We start from the raw sequence: 19,774 nt of genomic DNA on the forward strand, positions 1-19,774 counted from the left end.
ACTTGAGACTATGTTAGTTATTGCACCTTTAAACAATATATTTTATTAAGGACACATTAATAACTGTAGTTTATATATGTAGACATCACAGGTGGGTAATACAAGTCAGATTGCCTGCTTATATTTCCCTCTCTAGATAATCTGAGATTGCTTGCTATTCAACATGTAGTCTGGATGACTTCTTAATCACTCTAAAGAGAGGACTTTGACAATGTAAGCACTGGTCTTCTGATCTTAGCAGGATTTCATACATCTAAAGTATGATATCTGCATCTTTTTACTCTACAAAAGACTGATAGAAGTTCTTCCACTGGGCTAATCTGCTGCAAACAAGGTTGTTCATCAAAGCAATGGAATGTGTATTTTGACTCTTCATTACTCTTTATTAATTTCTGATATTTGTAGCCTTAAGCCAAACATCTGGAAAGACAATCTGGCTTCGAAACCAGCTACTGAAGATGTTGTTAGATGTAATGCGTTCAGATAAACTTCATCTGTCCTCTGAGTAAGTAGAAATAATTTAGGAAGGCATAGGTAAGTGTCTTGATCTTCTAGATTTCCTCTTTGCTGATACTTGACCGGGACTAAACATACTGCTAATTTTTGAGTCTCTACAAAATATTAAGTAAGAGCAGACTGGATTCAGAGTTATTTTTTGTCAATGGTTTATCTGGCATTCATACAGATGTGTGATCAGGTCATACATCTGCTACCTATTTTGAAAAAGGTTTAATGTTTTCAGAAAATGTCTCAAAGGAGGAACTTGAATGTTGTTATTTCCTCTACATTGCAAGGGCTGGAAAAACCCATCTGTCTTTGAAAATCAATTCACTCTAATGTGGGATTACTGGTACACCTCTATCATAACCATGAACATGCAGTTACTATAGTTCTATCTTGTATAACTGGAAAGCAGAGTTTATAGTACTGGATCCCGGGAAAGTGCATGTTCATTACTTGATATATGTTGGACTTCAAAATTTAAAACAGAATTTTGAATTTCATAATTTGAAAGATCTAGTCTGTGATGTAGTTAACCTGAGTTATTGACACATAGTCTAAGAAGAAGATTCCTGCTAGGAAGATTTTTTGTATAAGGTTGGATTTACTGGAAATTAAGTGAACTATGTGGATGAGTCTATTGTTAGATCTTTGTAATTTTGTGTTGTGGTATGCCTTTAATGAGCTTTCTCTAGAAACAAACTTGAGCTTCTAAATCACTTAAAGATAATTTTAAATAAAGTCTCCTTTCTGTTTTATGCCATGTCTGCTTTCATTTACTTTCATTCCCTGTTTGTCCTAGGGAACAAGAAGAGATATTTTTGGCGCTGGGGCCAGACTGGTTTCTGCTGTTCACACAGAGCTATCTGCACTCTAGTACAGTTGTGTTAGGAATCAAGCTACTTCTGTTCTTCCTGCACAATCGTTTACTGCTGAACAAATTCAAGGAGGGGATAGTGGCTGGTCGCTGGCTGGAAAACAGCTCTATGGGGTTGAATATTCTAATGGGTATGTGTTGGTTTAATGCTCCCAAAACAGTTTAGTCTAGCTCACTGATAGAAGATCACTGAAGAAGGCCATAGGAGCATTCCCACTCATCTCGGTAGACTAAGAATTGATATTAATTTCTTTGGCAAGTTTATCCTAGTACTTCAGCTTTTCTGTACTGAAGAATGGAAAGCATTGCCTCTCCACTGTATGATAGTTGGCATTTCAGGTTGGCATTCTTAGGTGGACAGGCCTTTGTGTCTTGCATAAAATCAGGCCAGTTGACAAACCTGTGAGTTGTTCAGATGTCAGCTTGTGTCTTCAAACCTTCTCTTTTCTTAAGATTTGTTCATCTTACTTGATAACTAGACCTGTGATTCTGAGAAAAAGAGAGAGAGAAAAGGGAGATAGAAAAGAGAGAATGAGTTCAGAAAGAATCTTCTGTAACACAAGTGATAGTGGGAAAAGCTGTTATCTGTAGTTTGAGGAAGTTTTGTAAACCCTTGTTTGCAAAGCTTCCTCAGTAGAGTGCTGAGTGGCCTGGGACACAATGAGGATAAAGTTGCGTCAGTAATCCTTCTTCCATCGTGGCATTCATTTTTAGGCACTTCCTCAAAATGTTTTCCTTCTCTTTTTCTTTAAAGATAATTTAAAAACTCATCCTCCAGTGCCTGACAATGGCTCCTTCTTGATTTTTGGGCTTTCTGTATTACAAAGATGTCTAACCGATCATGTCCACATCCCTGAGATCTACTTGCTTGTGTCAGGACTCTTTTTGGCAACTCCACAGTCTGAGCCACCTGAAGCAGTCAAGGTAAGAAAAAAAATAATGAACAAGCATGAAGCTGCCATTACTTCAGCATATTGTGGCCTTTTCTGTGAGGAGTGTCAGGGATGTTAACTCTACTCGATTTTTATGATAGTTAAAATTAGTCTCTCTGTACTTAAAAAATAAAGTAAGTTAAGTTTAAGTAAATTTATATTCATGAAGATGTTAAATGCTATTTAACTGCTGTAACTAAGGTAATTCAGATTAGCTTCTATCTGTTCTTACATTGTCAAGACTCGTGAAAATCTCAGGTTTAGTGAATATGGGTAGTGTCCTGAGAAGCTATTTTCACCCCAGCAGTGGTAAAGATATATTTCAGAAGAGGAGTGCTATGCTGGGGAAACACATTTAACGTAAGGGAGAGATGATGCTAGAAGTGAAAATGCTTGGGGGATTTTTTTGCTGTGGAGAGAGCATAAATTGTTCTTGATCTGTCATGTGTGATTTCCATCTGTGCTTGAAATATCTCTCCTCTGTTACAGAAGGATCTTGAGTCCATGTTGCAGTGGATCTTGCAGAACCATCTTACGGAGAATGTCCTCAAAGTTGGGTTGTGTGCGGAAGCAGCTGCTTTACTGCTGGAAATGGTCAGAGTCACTGTGGACAAGGTGAGCATTTTGTGCAAGCACAGTGCACTATAAATGACAGAATAAACTTCCTGAGAGTGTCTGTTGTTGATAGCAATCTTTATCCATAACCTCTAGCCTTCTTCTGCCCTGACAGGAGAATACTGATGCCTAACAGGGAGCAGGGATTTCAAAGCATCAGCAGAGCTGTTGACCCGCTTATGTTACATAGCAGATGATATGATGGGCTCATGTTTAGGAACTTCTGAACACAGAGATGGATCTTACCCATAGCGTTACTCGTTTTGTTCATTGTTGCCGATGAGGATATGCCACCTTTCTGACTAGGTGTATCTTCAGTCTACGAGCTGGGAGGTGGCTGCTTGTGCCATGCCTGACTTCTCTGTGGTCATGTTTTATTAGTTGCTTCGCTCCTCCTAAAGAGGAGCAAAGATGAGCCTATTTGAGTGAGAGGGATGCTGCCTTTCCTAGTTGCACATTTTTCTGTGTTCAGCCTATTGCAGATGCAGACGCTTCCTGGGAGATTGCCTATCCAGGGAACGTTATCCAGTTTCTGGGCTTGATCTATCACAGTTATGCTCAGGACCCTGTGTGGCACTGTCCTGACTTCTTGAAAACTTTGGCTCTGGTTGCTTTCCATTCTGGACCACCCAAGGTATGTGCATCTTAGCCAGCATGAGTCCCATCCAGATATGGGTTGCTAAGAGGAAAAATCATTTTAAAGATTATTAATTAAAATGAATTGTTGTCTGCTTCCACAGGGAGGCTCCGAAGGCCTTTTGAACCCTGATGGTCCAGCCATTGCTGAAGGGAAAGGCTGTGCTGATCCCTCCTCTCTCCCACTCCTACCACACCCTGCCAAGAAACAAGTGTGGGATTTTGTGCAAGTCCTCCTGATGGACAGTCTTCTCAACATTCCAGCAAACAAACAAGGGCATCCACTTGAGCTGCTTCTTGAGGTCTCTCTTGTAGTCATCAGGCTTTGCTGCTCTACTTTGCAGTGGGGGTGGAAGGATGGGAGGTATCCTGCTAATAAAAAACACAGTAACAGTGACAGAGGTTTATTCAGTCATCATTTTCAGCAATCTAGGGTAAAGCTGGGATCACAGCTCTTAGAAAGCATTCACTACATCTTGGCAAATCTGGACAGCCTTCTGCCTCCTCTGCATTCATGTGAATTACAAAAATGCTGCCCCTTGACAGCAACAGAGGCGTTTTTGGGCATCATTTAATATTGAAGTAAGGCATAAAAGTTTCTCTTTCCCTTGGTAATACCTGGTTGTCATTAGAGCAGCCCTTGAATTTGTTGAGAACAGATTTCACATAGAGCATTCTTGTGTGCTGATTTTTGAGACAATTTCTTTTCAGTGCTCAAATAAACCAAAACAAACTCTCTTCACTTTTAGTACAGATTAGTACAAACTGTAGCAGCTGAGTCTGGATTGTCGACTTCAACCATTTAGAGCAGCCTGAAGAAAGGGAGAATGGAAAATTTAGGCTTCCACTCCAAATTGTCAATAGTTCAGGTGTCACAGATGTGAGTTCTGATACAGATTTAGCTTAGTAATGAACGTAAGCTTGACTGCAACTGTCATGAGTTAAATCATCTTGCAGAGCAGCAGTTCCCTAAATGTTTATACAGTAACATCCCAAGGTTTGGAATTATTTTAAATAGAAGATGGTTCTCCTGACTATCTGAATCTTGAGCCCACTAAATGAGGCTGAACTTCTTTGAGGGCAAGATCCCTTGGGAAGCACTTGTGAATCTAGGTTCTGGCCCTGTGCAAATTGTTGTTTGTGTTCAGTGTGCAGAGGGCAACTGTTCTGATTCTCAGCTACAGACTGTAGACTTGTACAAGTTTTCCTAGCTAGGGTATGAGTTTCTGCCACCTTGTCTGCTGCCCAGAATTATCCACACAAGTACTCTTTCTGAATACTTTGAGAGATAGCATGTTCCTTTTGCACAGAGCAGTACACTGGATCTCTGCATTTACACGTTACTGTGGATTAACTGTCACAGATAGACTCTCAGCTTGCAGCAGATGTTTTATATTTCCACACCAACAGCTAAAGTATGCAAGTGAGATGGAGTAGTTGTCCTCGCTCTTCTTGTGCTATTTTTTCATTCCTCTTCCTAACATGGTGCCTAGGTGTTTAAGAGAAATGTTGGGCATTTTGAATTGTCCCAAAGAGTACTGAGTGTCCCTTGGAATTTCTGCTTGCTTCTTTTAGCAAAACTTTTACTGAATATAAATCTTTGACAAGCATAATCTGCCAAAGATCCAATGAAATCGAAGGCCTTTGAATAAAGGCTAAGTTAATTTTGAATGTTATTGTTATGTATGTATGTATGTATGTGGTCACTCTGTAGGCTTCTCCAGAGGATGCCACCAGTGACCAGAAGAGACATTTTCAAACAAAAGTTTTACTGTCTGCTATGGATGTCTTCTATGTTACCAGCCAAGGTGAGGGGAAAACAAGACCAAGAGGTGAGTGAGGAGAATTAGATCATTAGCTGTTATTTAGTGTAGCTGTAATTGCTAGAAAAGTTTGGAAATAGTAGCTAAAAAGACAGCCCAGCTCAGCAGACTAGACTATTAGTTCACTCCTGCTGTAGGCCAGTTTGCATAAGTTGCATAAGTTTGCATAAGTTTTAGCATTTTTCTAGAGAGATTCTTCACTTTTTTCCTCCCATTTTGAGAACATATTTTGATATTAAAAAGGGAGTATGTAGAAGGAAACCTAGGTTTATCTTTGAATAGGTCTGAAAATAACCCTGATTGACTTAGTTGTTGCTGCTCTCTTTTCTGAGTAACTAATGACTCAATCCTTCATTATAGTATTTTAGCAAAACTTGTTCTGTCCTTAGGAATGAGCCTTCATTTCCAGTCTGAGTAAGGTATTTCTGCTAGACCTAGAGTTTTCTTAGACAAGTCACAACTCTGAGCCATTATGGCATGAGACTGTTCCTTCTCAGCTCTGGTAACCTCACATCTCACATAATTTTTTTAATATATTTCAGCTTTTTTTGGAATATTCAACCCTCTTGTATCTTCTCCAGGGACCAGTGATACTCATGGTACTTCAGAATCAACTCCACCTGTATCCATGATGAATATTGCTTATTTTGCTCAGAAACTGGTTGAGAAGCTGAACAGTAAAATGTTTGCTGCTGACCCCAAGCAAATCCTGATCTTCACTGCCAAACAGATTATGAGGGTGAGTCACCCATGACATTTTTTCTGACTATTATCAACATGTAATATAATTACAACTGTCGTGTAATATTCTGTCCTGGTGAAGCTTCATCTGGAGTACTGTCTCCAGTTCTGGGCTCCCCAGCTCAATAGGGACAGAGAATTTTTGTAGAGTCCAGTGCAGAGCCACCAAGATGATTAAGGGACTGGAATATCTTTCCTATGAGGAAAGGCTGTGGAATCTGGGACTGTTCAGCCTGGAGGAGACTGAAAGGGACCTCATTAACACAAGTATTTAAAAGGTGTATGTCAAGAGGATGAGAGAGCATTTTTTTGTTGTTGTTATTGTTTCAAGTGACAGGACAAGGGTTAATGGACATAAGCTGGAACATAAAAAGTTCCTCTTAAACAGAAGACCTTTTCTTTTTTTACTGTGAGGATGAATGAGCCCTGGCACAGGCTGCCCAGGGAGGATGTGGAGTCTCCTTCTCTGGAGGTTTTCAGAATCCTCCTGGACTTGTTTCTGAGTGACCTGCTTTAGCAGGGGAGTTGGACTGGATGATCTCTAAAGGTCCTTTCCAACTCCTACTATTCTGTGATTCTGATTCTAAAACGTTTCACACTGAGATTGTGATACCACAATTCTCAAGAAGATGGCTATAATCCATTTGGTGATTGTGATTATCCTTGTTTTCTTGCATGAGCACATAATGGCTCTAAATGCCAATCAGAGTTAGATGGTGCAATGAAGGGATAGTTATCTCTTTTGTGCCACTATCTGTTGCCTCTGTACTTGTTACTGAACAGGAATAAGGTAATATCTTCCACAATTCTGAGGCTTCAGTAGAAATACAGAAAAAAAAAAAAAGAATTTGTATCTAACAGGTAGTTGAGGGAAATTTTGCTGTTTGCAACAGCTTAAATGAAGTGAGAGAAATGGATCCTTGGGGAGAGAATTCTTTGAGCAAGCCAAGTACTCTGGTGTTTTGTGTTTTCACAGGTCTTAGAAGGCTCCATTTCTCAAAAGGAAGTTTTCCTCAGTCCCCTCTACAGCTGCCTAAACAGAGCCATCCTATACTGCCTATCCAGACCACAACAATCACTGCCTGAACTGTTTAATGTCCTGAACACTCTCAATGTCCTGCAGGAGCAGTGGAACATAATTTTTGCATCTTATAACTCAAATAATAATTTTGTTGTCTGCTTAATGTACTGCCTCTGCCAACTGAATATGGGCAGGTACGAGTGTTTGTCTGTGTATAATGTTTGGTTACATCTCTCTGCTGTTTTCTATAGAAGTGGGTGGAAATTTCACCAGATTTAGGCAATATCCATTTCTGAGAATCACGAGAAGGTGGGCTTGAGCTGGATTCAGCTAGACTCAGGATTTAGGATGTAGCGTGTGTACTACATCCTAGCAAGAGATTGGTGTGTGGTACTCTAGGGGTCTAAAGCACCGTTCTACTTTAAATAGGGTAAATCTTGTGCTCTGGTGTCTGTTGAAGTGTCAGAGTAAAGCCACTTGAGGAAAGATGGTTATTTTCCTCGTATGCTGGATTAGAAATGAAAAAACAACAGAAATGTTGTGATATATTTTTTCATCATTTAATTTGGAGGAGAGACAGGTTACTAATGTGTTCAGTATTCTGGAGGCAATAGATGGTCTTTCAGCAAGAAAATGGAAGGGATAAACTATTCTTCAATCAGAAGGCTATTTTTCCCTTGAAACACTGGTGAGCAGAAAACAACACCTCTCTTGCTTAGAGGCAGGCTGATATGTGTGTTTATGGGTGTAATAAGCAAGGCACAGTGGATGGTAATAACATAACAATTCTATTTTTCATTTTGAAAAGGGTGTTTCATTTCAGAGACACCAAGACAAGCTTGCCTGTTTGTCTAAGCAGAACCCTTAAATTTGCACATGGTTTAATTGCTTCTCTTTATTAACCAAAACATCTGTTCTGTATCTGTTTTACTCATATAACATTTCTAGCAGCTTACTCACTTTGGAGTAGTAACTGCAGTTAACAAGCTTGAACTGATTTCAGTGCAGTTGGCTCACAAGCCCTTCATTAAAATGGGAATACAGAAGTCTTCCTGCAATGTGGCCTAGAATCACTCCACAAGCATCCAGGTGGCCATACACCAAGACATCTCAATGGGCTAATTTAGGGACATGTTTTTTTTCTGATCCAGCAGCTATTCTTGTTTAGTTACATTTAAAACATATATAAAACTGTGTAGCTCAGATCCAAGTAACAAAGTCCTATGCAAAGTCCTGGTTGTACTAAAGTTGGGAGGTTTCCATTGACTTGGATAGAGCTAGAGCATCTACACCTGCTCTGTTTGGTTTTCTTACAGGTAATGTATCTGAGGTACTCGTACTATTGTAAGCTGGTGAGTTATTTTGGAAACTGTTTTGTGAAAAGAAACAAACACTGGCTAGTGCTTTATTCACTATGATGCTGTTTGTTGTTTCAATTGTTGTTTAAAACCTTCTGTGCTGCAGAGATTATCTGAGTTGTATCCATTAATACAGTACCCCATCAGAAATGAACTGTTCTTCCTGAGGTCTTTTCTTGATTGTTCTTTTTCCAGTTGGATAATAATTTCCAGGCCAAAACCATTGACATGGGGTAAGGGTTTGGTGTATGTAGCAAGAGTAGAAACATTTTAAAAATAATAAATTACAGAAGTGCTGTGTAATCCAAAATCCAAACATAGAAAATCCAGGGAATCAGAGCTGTGGTATTTAAAAGAAAATAAGAAATAAAAATGACAGCTTTGCATAGCCCATGTAGATGTTCCTGTTTATAATTTCAAAAATGTAGTATGTTACTAGTGGCTATATATAATGTAGATATAGATATAGATACATATTATTGGCAGCACTTCTGTGACCAATTCCAGGTTATCTGGATGCCTTAACTGAGCCTGTTGCATATATTCCAGGTATTACTACTCAAGTCAATTTACTAGTCAGTAGGTTAAAATCTGACATACACCTCATCCCACTCACAAAGCAGCACTAATGTTTTTGGCATTCAATTTGATTCTCAATTACAATCACATCTACATTTTACTAATACCATAATGCTAAAGTTTTCTTTTCATGTGTGTGTTTTATAAACTGAATGAACAGTCATTGGTGGAAGAACTTGGACTAAGTAAGAGATTCAGGTGTTAGGTATAAAAAGGCAACATTTTTGCACATAACGAGATACCTCTAGTGAAGAAATTCAGAGCAAAAAGACAGCATGCAAGATGCCCATGTCAGATGCAAGAAGAATAGATGCAATCTGGCTACATCAGTACAGGCCTGTGTTCCAACTCATTGAGATGATTGGTAGATACAAGCACACTAAGTAGTACAGGAATAAGACATGTACAACAGTATGACCCATAGCATGTTGATGATTGCACTTTGAAAACCAGAGTGGCAGAGGTTTAGTTCTCACTTCCTCTAAATCCTGCAGTACCATGTGGTTGGTGTAAGCTCTCGAACGTGTGAATATTAATCTACTAAATGAATCAAATAGAGGTTGATGCGTAAAAATACCTTGAGCTTTTTTCACTATCCTGTTTGTTTAAAGTCTGATTTTCTCACGTGCCTTTCTTGGTTTTTATTTTCTTCATCATAGCTATCCAGAAGGTTTTGGGGTGGATGCAAAACCAAAACTGGCTTCACATCACCAAATTTTCCTTGCACCCAGTGAAGAGGAAAAGGGCAGCCTGCCTACACCAGATGATGGTAATTTATGGCACAAGTTGACTTCTGCTAAATGAGCAGGAAGGCATCTGGCCCTAAACAGTATCGGAACAGCTTGAACAAGTGCTACTGAATTGTCTCTTTAGGGTATAGGCACTGCAGGCACAGTATAGAGAAAGGAAAGTTGTGCTAAAACTGACTTGAGTTTGCATCATACCTTTTTATTCAAAATTCGTACCTCACATTGTCAGGAGTAATGGATATCTATCAGTTTGGAAATGTTTTTGCCATATGGTTACCAGTATCAGTGCCCAGATACATACTATTTGTAGCTACATACTACTTTTTTCAAGGCCTATACGGGGCTTGTGTCTATCTGTTGTACACAGGAAGAAACATTTTGCTTTTTTAAGAGAAATACTGGGAGAAAAATGGGGCTGGATTCAGTGTAGAGGCTGTCAGCTGAACCCTACAGCACAGTGATGCGATTTGGGCCTTTATTTAAACATTGGCTTGAATATGATGCAACCAAATAAGTCTGATTTGCAGGGAAGTACAGCAAAACAGTTCAGCACTTCATTGTACAGCATTCTGTTGCTGTGTCAACTTGTTTCATGAGTTGGTTACCTTCTGCTCACCAGCTCTTATGATGTTTGTCAACATAAAGGGTTGTCCTTTATGAGCTTTAGCATTCCTTGTATGATAATAAGATCATCAAAATTCTAGTGATATGTTTTTCCAAAGCAGAAACCAGTTAGAATAATTTGCTACCCATTTCTTTTAAGGGAATTGAAATATCAAAATAAATGTCCCACTGTTTTCTGTATTAGCCAACTAGTCTGGCTTAGAACCTATGGAGACAGTAGACAAAATGGAGCAACCCTACAGACTCCAGCAGTTTTCCTGGCCCAGTGCTGTTCCAAATGAAACGTTTTTGCTTTACCTGCTGCTTGACTTTTTATATTAAAAAAACACAACTCTTCATTTGTAGTTTCTTTTGTCTTCTAGTCCATCAGGAGATTTTGAGAACTGTAGAAATCATCTGGAAGCAGCTAATTTCTCAGAAGCAACAGACTCTGGAGGACATTTACAGGATGGATCTTTCTGTAAAAGGAAATGACAAAGAAAGGGACATGAAGATAACAGAGATCACTCCTTTATGGGAAGAAATTATGACAAAAACTTGGCAACACTTGATAGGTCTCTGTTCTTTTATGGAATACTCATTGTAGTAAGCAAAGACACTGCAGTAAATGATGCACTTAATGCCTCTGATTCCTTGGGTTTAGATTTTTCTCTGCACATCACCTGCTAGATAAAGGAAATCCTCACTTTGTCTCATCCAAAATTGTGATTGCTTTCTGTGTCATGCCCCAGCCCTTCTGTAATTACCTGGTGATGTTGGAGGGCTTGTACTGTACTGCAGAAAAAAGAAATCTCCTTGGACAATCACATCCTATAGGATGATTTAAAAGGAAGAAGGAGAAGGGAGAAGGGCATCCAACGTGTATAGTGTTGCAGGGTTCAAAATTCATGTCTGTATACTGAAAGTGATCTATGGCAGATCTCTGAGGCTTCTAAATGAAGACTTGAGAAGTACAGGCTGGGGATTGACCTGCTGCAGAGCAGCTCTGCAGAGAGATACCTGGGAGTCCTGGTCAATAATAAACTAAACATGAGCCAGAAATGTGCCCTCGTGGCCAAGGCCAACAGTATCCTGGGATGCATCAAGAAGAGTATGGCTAGCAAGTTGAGGGAGGTTCTCCTGCCCCTCTACTCTGCCCTGGTGAGGCCCCATCTGGAGTACTGTGTCCGGTTCTGGGCTCCTCAGCTCAAGAGGGATAGAGAACTTCTGGAGAGAGTCCAGCACAGGGCCACCAAGATGATGAGGGGACTGGAACATCTTCCTTATGAGGAAAGGCTGCTGGACCTGATGCTGTTCAGTCTAGAGAAGAGGAAACTGCAAAGGAGATCTCATTAATATTTACAAATATCTAAATGAGGAGTGTCAGGAGGTTGGAGCATCCTTTTTTTTTTTTTTTTTTTTTGTTCTGTTGTATGTAGTGACAGGACAAGGGGTAATGGGATGAAGCTGGAGCACAAAAAGTTCCATTTAAACATAAGAAAAAACTATTTCACTGTGAGGGTGATGGAGCCCTGGCACAGGCTGCCCAGCGAGGGTGTGGAGTCTACTTCCTTGGAGGTCTTCAAGACCCACCTGGACACGTTCCTGTGTGACCTGATCTAGGTGGACCTGTTTGGGCAGGGGGAGGGTGGACTAGAAGATCTCTGAAAGTCCCTTCCGACCCCCACCATTCTGTGATTCTATGATTCTATGATTCTATGAAGTACATGTTAATTCACTGCATCTCTTATAGATAGGACAATTCAGATGGAGTGAGGCACTGCCATGCTTTTGTGTCTTGTGCAACAGACTCTAACTTCTGACAGGCTCAACTTGAAGTCTTACAAGTTTTTTTGTTTGTTCTGGCCCACAGCGTCTGAAAAGAAGCTTCTCCAGAATAAAGCAGGGCCAGGCTTGTCACAGAGTAAGCACAATTCCTGGAGTGAAAGCCTCTCTTCAGCTATTAGGTTGATCCCTGGCCGAAGCACAAAGGAAATTATGTGCAAATCTGAGGTAACTTCTGCTTTTTGTCTTTTCTGGCTCTGTCACCAGTCTGCCTTCGATATGGCTCTGGAGAGTTTGTTTGGACTTGGGAGGCTTCTGAGTGTCTGTTGCCATGCTCCATTGGAAACTAAACAACTATAGCAGTTAAGGTTTCTCTTCTAGACTGCTATAAATAATCACTAAGAAATAGTCATTGATCTGAAGAAATTCAGATTCTTAATATATAATTGTAATTAATGTATACCTTTTGCCTAATTATTGCAATGAAAGGAATAACCTAAGCAACTCGTGTGTTTGTGATCACAAGGCTTTACTTGGGTCAAAGCAAGATGAGGAGATGCTGGATTTGCTATTCCTTTTGACTTACATTACTTATGCAAACCTTGTCCTTTGCATATTGATTTAGTAGAAAGGATCAGCTATTACCATAGTATTGTCCTTTCATTTTTCTACTCAGTCCAAATTTTAGTTTAGCATCAAGAGATAAGGAGAAAAATGCTTATATAAACCAGGAACAGGTCTGGAGGATATGCAGCGTTCCTACTGCTAGCAGTGCATCTGAACTATCTTTCCATATGTAAGCTCCTCCTTTGTTGAGAGAGGGACATTTCAATGATTTTGCAGGGCATTGTTTGAGAATACAAATAAATAAAAGTACTAGTAAGATATTACTTTAGTGCTAGAGTAAGTAGCTATAGGACAGGGCAGCATATTGACAGAATACTAAGAGCTTTGGACTGAGCTTGTGTTATTGTAGTGCTGAATACATTAATGTCTCTTTTTCCTGCTGTCGAGGACACAGTGACTCTGCTACAGCATTCATTTAAGGCAGCCTTAACCCTATAGCTCAAGCTATAGCAGATTACAGTTTTTTCCCCAGTAGTGACTGGTTCACTTGCAGGTGTGTTGATGAGGAAGGCTGTGACACCCAAGTAATATGTCTGATGGTACCCTACTGAGCTGCAAGTTTTTTCTCAGCGTGCCAGAGCATCCTTCTCATTCCTTAAAATCACTTTGTTGCTTACAGAGTGAGCAAGTTCTTCCCAGGTACATATGTAGACTGTGATGTCATACTACAAGAGCATCGACTATTTGCCCTGGGGTCTGTTTAATTATTTTTTAAAATTAATTTTGATTATTACAGTTGATTACACCTCAGTGAGCAATGTAATTGATATTTGTAAATGTATCCCAAGGAACATTTTGTACAACATGCTTTTTGCTGTTGAAGGTTAAAGACTCCGTTATTGGTTTTTCCCTAAATATGCCCACATCATTAGTTCCTCCAGTGAAAAGGTTGCCATCTGGAAAAGGCAGCACGGAGACATTATTCAGGCACAAGTGCATGAAATTGGTGTTTCTGCATCTTCTGTCTCTCTTCTGCAAGGAAGCGGCTTGTAATTAAAGGAGCTGGGTTTGGAGGAAACATTACTCATTTGGTGTTATTCCTTATCATGTCAAGGACTGACAGCTCCACAGCTCTGATAAATTATTCCTCTCAATGAGATGTAAAGCAACAGTTCCAAATGTTCTTCTCTACTTTCCCTCTTCCTGTTTCTCCCTCCAACCTATCTTTGAAAGAGTTTGGTGCAGTTTTCAGATAGATGAATTCTAAGATGAAAAAAATTAATTTCTATTGTTCCTTAACAGCTCTCTTCCTTCATATAATTCATAAGGTATAGGTATGATATTCAGTATTGGAGGAAGTAGAGCCCACAAGTTACATTCAGTGGTATTTGAACTTCTAATTCATATTTTTTTACCTCACTTTGATAGTTGATACAGCACAGTTCTTGTGAAAATCAAAGATAATGCTGTAATGTGATTTTGTATAATTTTCTGTATCTCAGGTGTCTTCTGTATTTCCTTGGGAAAAATCTTCAGATACTGGCCTCTCTCTTCACTGCCGTTAATTATGGATTTAAGTCCTACAGCAATAGGCACCTGGTTGAAACATGGAGATAGAAGGAAAAGTAGCAGTATGAACTACATAGTGAATGACAAAGCCTTTAAATCCCACAGTAAAATAAAAATCTTTGTATTCACTGACACCTAAATGTTGTTGTTCCTAACGAAACTTTTTAAATTTGAGAAAAATGCAGAAATTCAGACACTCTTTCAAAGCTTTACCCAGTAGAAAGAGGAAGTTTTTTTGTTACTGGGTTATTAATTTGAATTCTTTATTGACTGAAAATAAACAAAGAAATTGAAGCAGTATTAGCATTTGCTGCAGATAAAAACAAAAAAAACCCAAACCAAAAACCCAACAACCTCAACACTTCCCTTGAAACTATCCATTTTTCCCTTTTCATTTACAAAATAGCAAGAGTGCTTTTGAGACCCAATTCCCAATCTGGAAAAAACAACAAAACTCAGACTGCTGTAGTTTGACTCAGAAACTCCTAATTATTTGGTGGCAATTGTCAGAATTAGCAATCAAATGCAGCTGTGTTTTCCCCATATCTCTGAATCTATATTGCTATCTTGTACTCTGGTGTGGGCTTTGTGTAGAAGGCATGATCATTCAGAAAGGAGAATGTGATCACATTTCTGGTAGTAGAATGGCAATGATATGCCCTGGTAATGTATTTTGTGCATTCTTGGAAATCTGAATAGCCATGCAGAAGCAAGAGGAGCACTGTACAAAATCAGGGGGTTTATTTATTTATTTATTTATTTAATGTTTACAGATGACAGACTCGGGTACATTTGCCACCAGGAGGATCTTTCTGACTCTGAATACAGTGCCAAAGGTTTCCAAACCATCATCTTTCCAGTTTCAATGTGATCTTTTTGATCTCTTGCTCTTTCTCTTCCCTTCCTCTCCTTGCCCTTCTCGCAATTTTGTTGTTGGAATCTAGGATATATATTTCATTTTCAAGCTTCAGTGCCTGAGTAAGGTTACAAGCAGCGTCATTCTAACTGGGGTAAGACACACTGTCTCATGGCTGTAGATGTAGTTGTGATTCTTTAAAAGAAATGCAGAGCCTTCCGAGTTTTGCAGCAGGCCTGATCATGCTTGTCCTCTCCTGTTTTGTTTTGTTAATTACATTCCTCTATGCCAGAGATCAATATACCTTGAGAGAATGAAATAGAAAAGGTCTTTTTAGTCTCAGTCTTCAGAATGAAGAGGTTAGCAGAGACCACCTAACTTGTAATTGCAATACCAGAATCTTCACAGTAGCATATTGGTTGCCAAACGTACACTGGTGAAGAGAGCTATAGGTAAAGAGTCAGCATCTGTCCCACTCTGTGCCAGTTGTGTCACACTGTCCATTGCAAGAGAATTCCTTCTAGTTAAATGATGGGAGAATGCAGCCTTTCAACTCTAAGAATTTTTGAGCCATTTGATGGAGAGCCTGCCCTTAGTGTATGCAAGGTCACTGCAAAGCTAATGGCAAAAAAAAAAGCATTTAATGTCATATCTCTACAAATCAGAAAGTACTAGATGCTAAGTTTGGCTTGAATGGGAGTGATTAATTTTTTCTTCAGTTGGCTTTGTTGAAGCAGCCTGTATCTTGTGCTGTGTAAGCAACAGGCAGATTGTTAAACCCACAGCAAATGTGTAAAAGATAATTTTATCAATGTGTCAGTGAGAGCCTCCTTTGTCTCTGTAGGTAACTTTCTGAAGTCAAGAACCCCAAGAAAAGATCTCTTGGCTGAGACTTAAGTCACTGTCAGACTCAGCAACTGAATCTACTTAAATTCCTTTTAGAAATTCTTCCTTTTAATTTTTTACAATGAAGTATTTTATTTACTTAACACTGATGGCTAAGCAATCCTGATGTACCTGCTGAAAAGAAACTGTAAGTTCATTAACTCATTTAGAAAAGCGAGTTGTATGTCCTTATCTTATTACTGAGCAAGAAGGCAGTGATGTTACCAAGGATCACTTCTGCATAGTTTCCTAACAACAGGTACCCTTGGTTGAAGTAATAGCAGATGTCTCTTGGGCAAGCTCCAATGAAGGTTGCATTTTGAGTCCTGCCTCTATAGTTAGATTCCCAAGAGAAATATAGACAACCTCTGATCTCTGCTAGGAAGTAATGTTTCTTTCGAAGTCCTAAAAAGACTGAGGCATGTTTCAAACAACATGTCTTAAAGACAGAGTTTTTAAGACTTTCTTTTGTTTTAGACTTACAGGAAGTGTGTTTTTGTAGTTTTCTTATGTGTTTATTCACCAGGCTTCTGTGGCTTCTTTATTCACCAGGCTTCTGTGTTTATTCACCAGGCTTATGTGTTTATTCACCAGGCCAGCAGCTATAAGTGTTGCAAAAGGAAATTGTTTTTTACACCAAGACAGCAAATCTTTTCAATTTTCACATCCAGAAAAAAAAATTAAGACTTGTTTCACATATAACACTCATTCTGTGGCTAGTACACCTAGTATCTCTAGTGATTCACCTGAAGTGGCAATGCATTATTGTATTTTGATAAGTATTTGAATAAAACTTCCTTTGTCTTCAGTGGGAGTTTGAACTACAGGCTTAGATTTCTTCCATGCTCAGAATTTGAATCTCTGCATGAATACTTCATAGGAAGGTTTTTTTAATGCATCCAGTTCAGTGCTAGGATTTACTTACCTACTACATCTGCATCACAGATACAGAATTAATTCTGTCTAGGGCAGGGCCCTCACCACACGATTCCATCAGGAAAGAGTGCTGGGGTGTCATTTATTCCTGGCTGTCAGTCTTCATACTACATGCAGCCATCTTTACTGATTTTGCATTAGGATTGGGAAAGATGAAGAAATTACTTCTTTTAAATTAATGCAGATAATACAAGTTCTTGTGTGAGATGTGTGTGTGCAAAAGTCTGTGTTTTGAAGGGTGATTTTAAACAAGGCTTTTTTCAAGCAGAAGTGTTTGATGTTAGAATGGAAGCTGATGGTGGATCCCTAGGCTCTTGTCGGGACTCAGACTGAGGACAAAAATCAGCATTAGCTCAAAGCTGTGTCAGTGACTATTGACTGCAGTAAGAAAGAGGTTTTATCTTAACCTGATAGATATGAATTTACAGAGATTTGGCCATTATCACCCAAGATGTCAAAGGCAACACTAGCAGCTGAACTGAGACCTAAATAATGGACTGGTGCCTTGAAATACTACCTCTTTCCTGCATTGTTATAGCATCTTTCAATAACTGACTGTAAAGTCAAGGTTGATGCTGATCAGTCTGGATCTTCAAACAATAGGAGAGCTACTGCATCAGAGAGGGCTATTTAAGGTGGGAAGGTATGCAAGGCAATGAAAAGGACCCTGGGGTTGAACAAAAAGAGCTTGCTTGGGATGAAGGAGGCCAAGCTCAATTTAGCAGTTCACAGTAAGTGAAATGAAGAAGACAGAGATATTTGAAACATTGTCATAATTATTACTTACTATATAAAATAAATAGTTTTTACCAGTCACTCAGTTGGTCTTTTATCAGCTTTTCAAGTTAACTGATTTTAAACAAGCAATCATGTAAAGATATTTCTTTGCAAAGTGCATCATTTGTGTAACATCTTTATCTTCATAATAGAAGGATAATTAACATCACTAATTATCTAATTAAGCTCATTAACTATCCACCAACAGTGCACCGTGAAGTTGACATTATGTTCTTCTGTCAACAAATGCTTTGATTTCTTAGGAAGTAATTAAAATGTAAATTAGCATGCCATTAAATGCACAAGGGAAGTTTTGAATCAAATATTCATTTCAAAACTGCTCATAGCACACATTTTTTTTTACTTGAATGAAAGCAGGCACTTTACTATTAATGATGTATATTAAACAATTTCCATTACAATATTATTGTCTTGTTTAATAACCAACTCAAAGCTAAATTACACTATGCTGCAGCAAGCTGGAAAAAGTTTCCTTAACTTTGAAGAGAAATTTTATGTCCTCTTAAGCAGATATGACACACTGCTAATTTATCATTTTCAGATCGTTTACAAGGTCATCAAGAAATAATTCAACAGGTCAATAAGTTAGATGAAAACAGAAAATGCAGAGCTAATTTAATGTACTACAAATCACTAAACTTTGTGAAATGTGTGGGAATGATTTCCAAATACATTGAAGATAGCTGTTTAACTGAGAAGTTAGAATGTAAAGCTTGTGTGGTGATGAATACAAATTATTAGGGTGACTCGGATCCAGAGACAACTCACCTACAGTCTGTCCCTTAAAAATCCAGTATCAGTTGCTACAGGAGACGTGTGTGCCAGCACAGCACACAGTAGAAATCTAGCAAAATTCTTCCTCTCTTGATTTGTATCATTTTCATCTTAAAACCTGAAATCCCTTCCAAACTTTTTCTGCAGGTAGCTATTCAGAGGGAATTTTTCTGTGTTTTTAAACTCACTGTTGTCCTGTGTCAGTGAAGTTCCTTCATTTAATTACATTGTATGAAAAGATGTTTTCTTTTATGTTTCCTGCATTTAAAAAAAAAATAAAATTTTTGCCTTTAGAGCTAGAGCTTGTGTTTTGCTCAGGTTTAAGCTTGGATATAGGATGTCAGCAAATGGAGTTTAATGTTTAAGTTGTTGGCACTGAAATCTCATCTTTCAATTTCATCTTTACGATGTGCCGGTTGCAGAGTTTTATTTTCACATAACAGAGATGATGCCAAATGAGTTGAATGATGTTAATGTGGATGAAAGCATATTTATTTGGTTGTAGAGGGACCCTAGAAACAAATGCTAGCTACCGAAACACTTTTTTTATATAGAAAAACAAACTTTTTTCATATTTATTGCTTAAAATTTGTACATTTTCCTCCAGAATATTGATACAACTTTTTATTTCTAAAAATTTCAGAGAGAAATTGTTTTAATTAGTTACTTCATATTGATTGCTTGATTCAAAAGCCTGAAGCAGCAATTTAAGCTGAATGAAAGTTAAATTTCTGGTTTAAAACTTCAGATGAAATTAGTATCCTTATCCACAGCTTCCCACAATAAAATAATTTTTCATCATTCATTGTTTTTTAAGTTCTAGTTTCTATTTTTAAAGACAAATAATGCATTTTTTTTCAATTATGCTATTTTTTTTTTAGAAATCTTTATAAGGAGAAGAATTATTGTGAGTTTACGTATGGTGTCATACACATAAGAGTCTGGATACCTAGAAAACGTGAGTTAGCTGGACAGTGATATGTGCAAGCAGAGAACAGGAAACCAGAAGAGGTCCTAGAAATCTCTGCAAGATTAACTTTAATGTTTCTCCTAAGTGAAGGTATAGGTTGCTTACCTGTACTTGAATCTGTGACCATCCCTTTCTTGTTTTTCTCATCCTTGCTAGCCAAATTAAAGATAAAGCTTGGTTGTGTCTGTCTCTTTTCCAT

General features: G+C 38.5%; 1 protein-coding gene across 5 annotated transcripts in view; it reads left to right on the forward strand.

Moving 5' to 3' along the window:
• WDFY4 (WDFY family member 4) overlaps positions 1-19,774 on the forward strand; it is a 147,037-nt gene that overhangs the window by 53,766 nt on the left and 73,497 nt on the right. For 3 of the 5 annotated variants that reach the window (XM_062001401.1, XM_062001404.1, XM_062001403.1), the window contains exons 28-39: positions 406-505; positions 1,304-1,509; positions 2,133-2,302; positions 2,800-2,925; positions 3,398-3,559; positions 3,666-3,863; positions 5,276-5,393; positions 5,966-6,123; positions 7,102-7,340; positions 9,743-9,852; positions 10,819-11,010; positions 12,309-12,448. In XM_062001401.1, the coding sequence (XP_061857385.1) occupies positions 406-505; positions 1,304-1,509; positions 2,133-2,302; positions 2,800-2,925; positions 3,398-3,559; positions 3,666-3,863; positions 5,276-5,393; positions 5,966-6,123; positions 7,102-7,340; positions 9,743-9,852; positions 10,819-11,010; positions 12,309-12,448 (1,919 nt within the window). Of the gene's footprint in view, positions 1-405; positions 506-1,303; positions 1,510-2,132; positions 2,303-2,799; positions 2,926-3,040; positions 3,232-3,397; positions 3,560-3,665; positions 3,864-5,275; positions 5,394-5,965; positions 6,124-7,101; positions 7,341-9,742; positions 9,853-10,818; positions 11,011-12,308; positions 12,449-19,774 lie in introns of those variants that run through there. The other 2 variants (XM_062001402.1, XR_009819187.1) reach the window with 2 other exon arrangements.

Source organism: Colius striatus, chromosome 8, assembly GCF_028858725.1.
Source record: "Colius striatus isolate bColStr4 chromosome 8, bColStr4.1.hap1, whole genome shotgun sequence".
Taxonomy (NCBI): domain Eukaryota; kingdom Metazoa; phylum Chordata; class Aves; order Coliiformes; family Coliidae; genus Colius; species Colius striatus.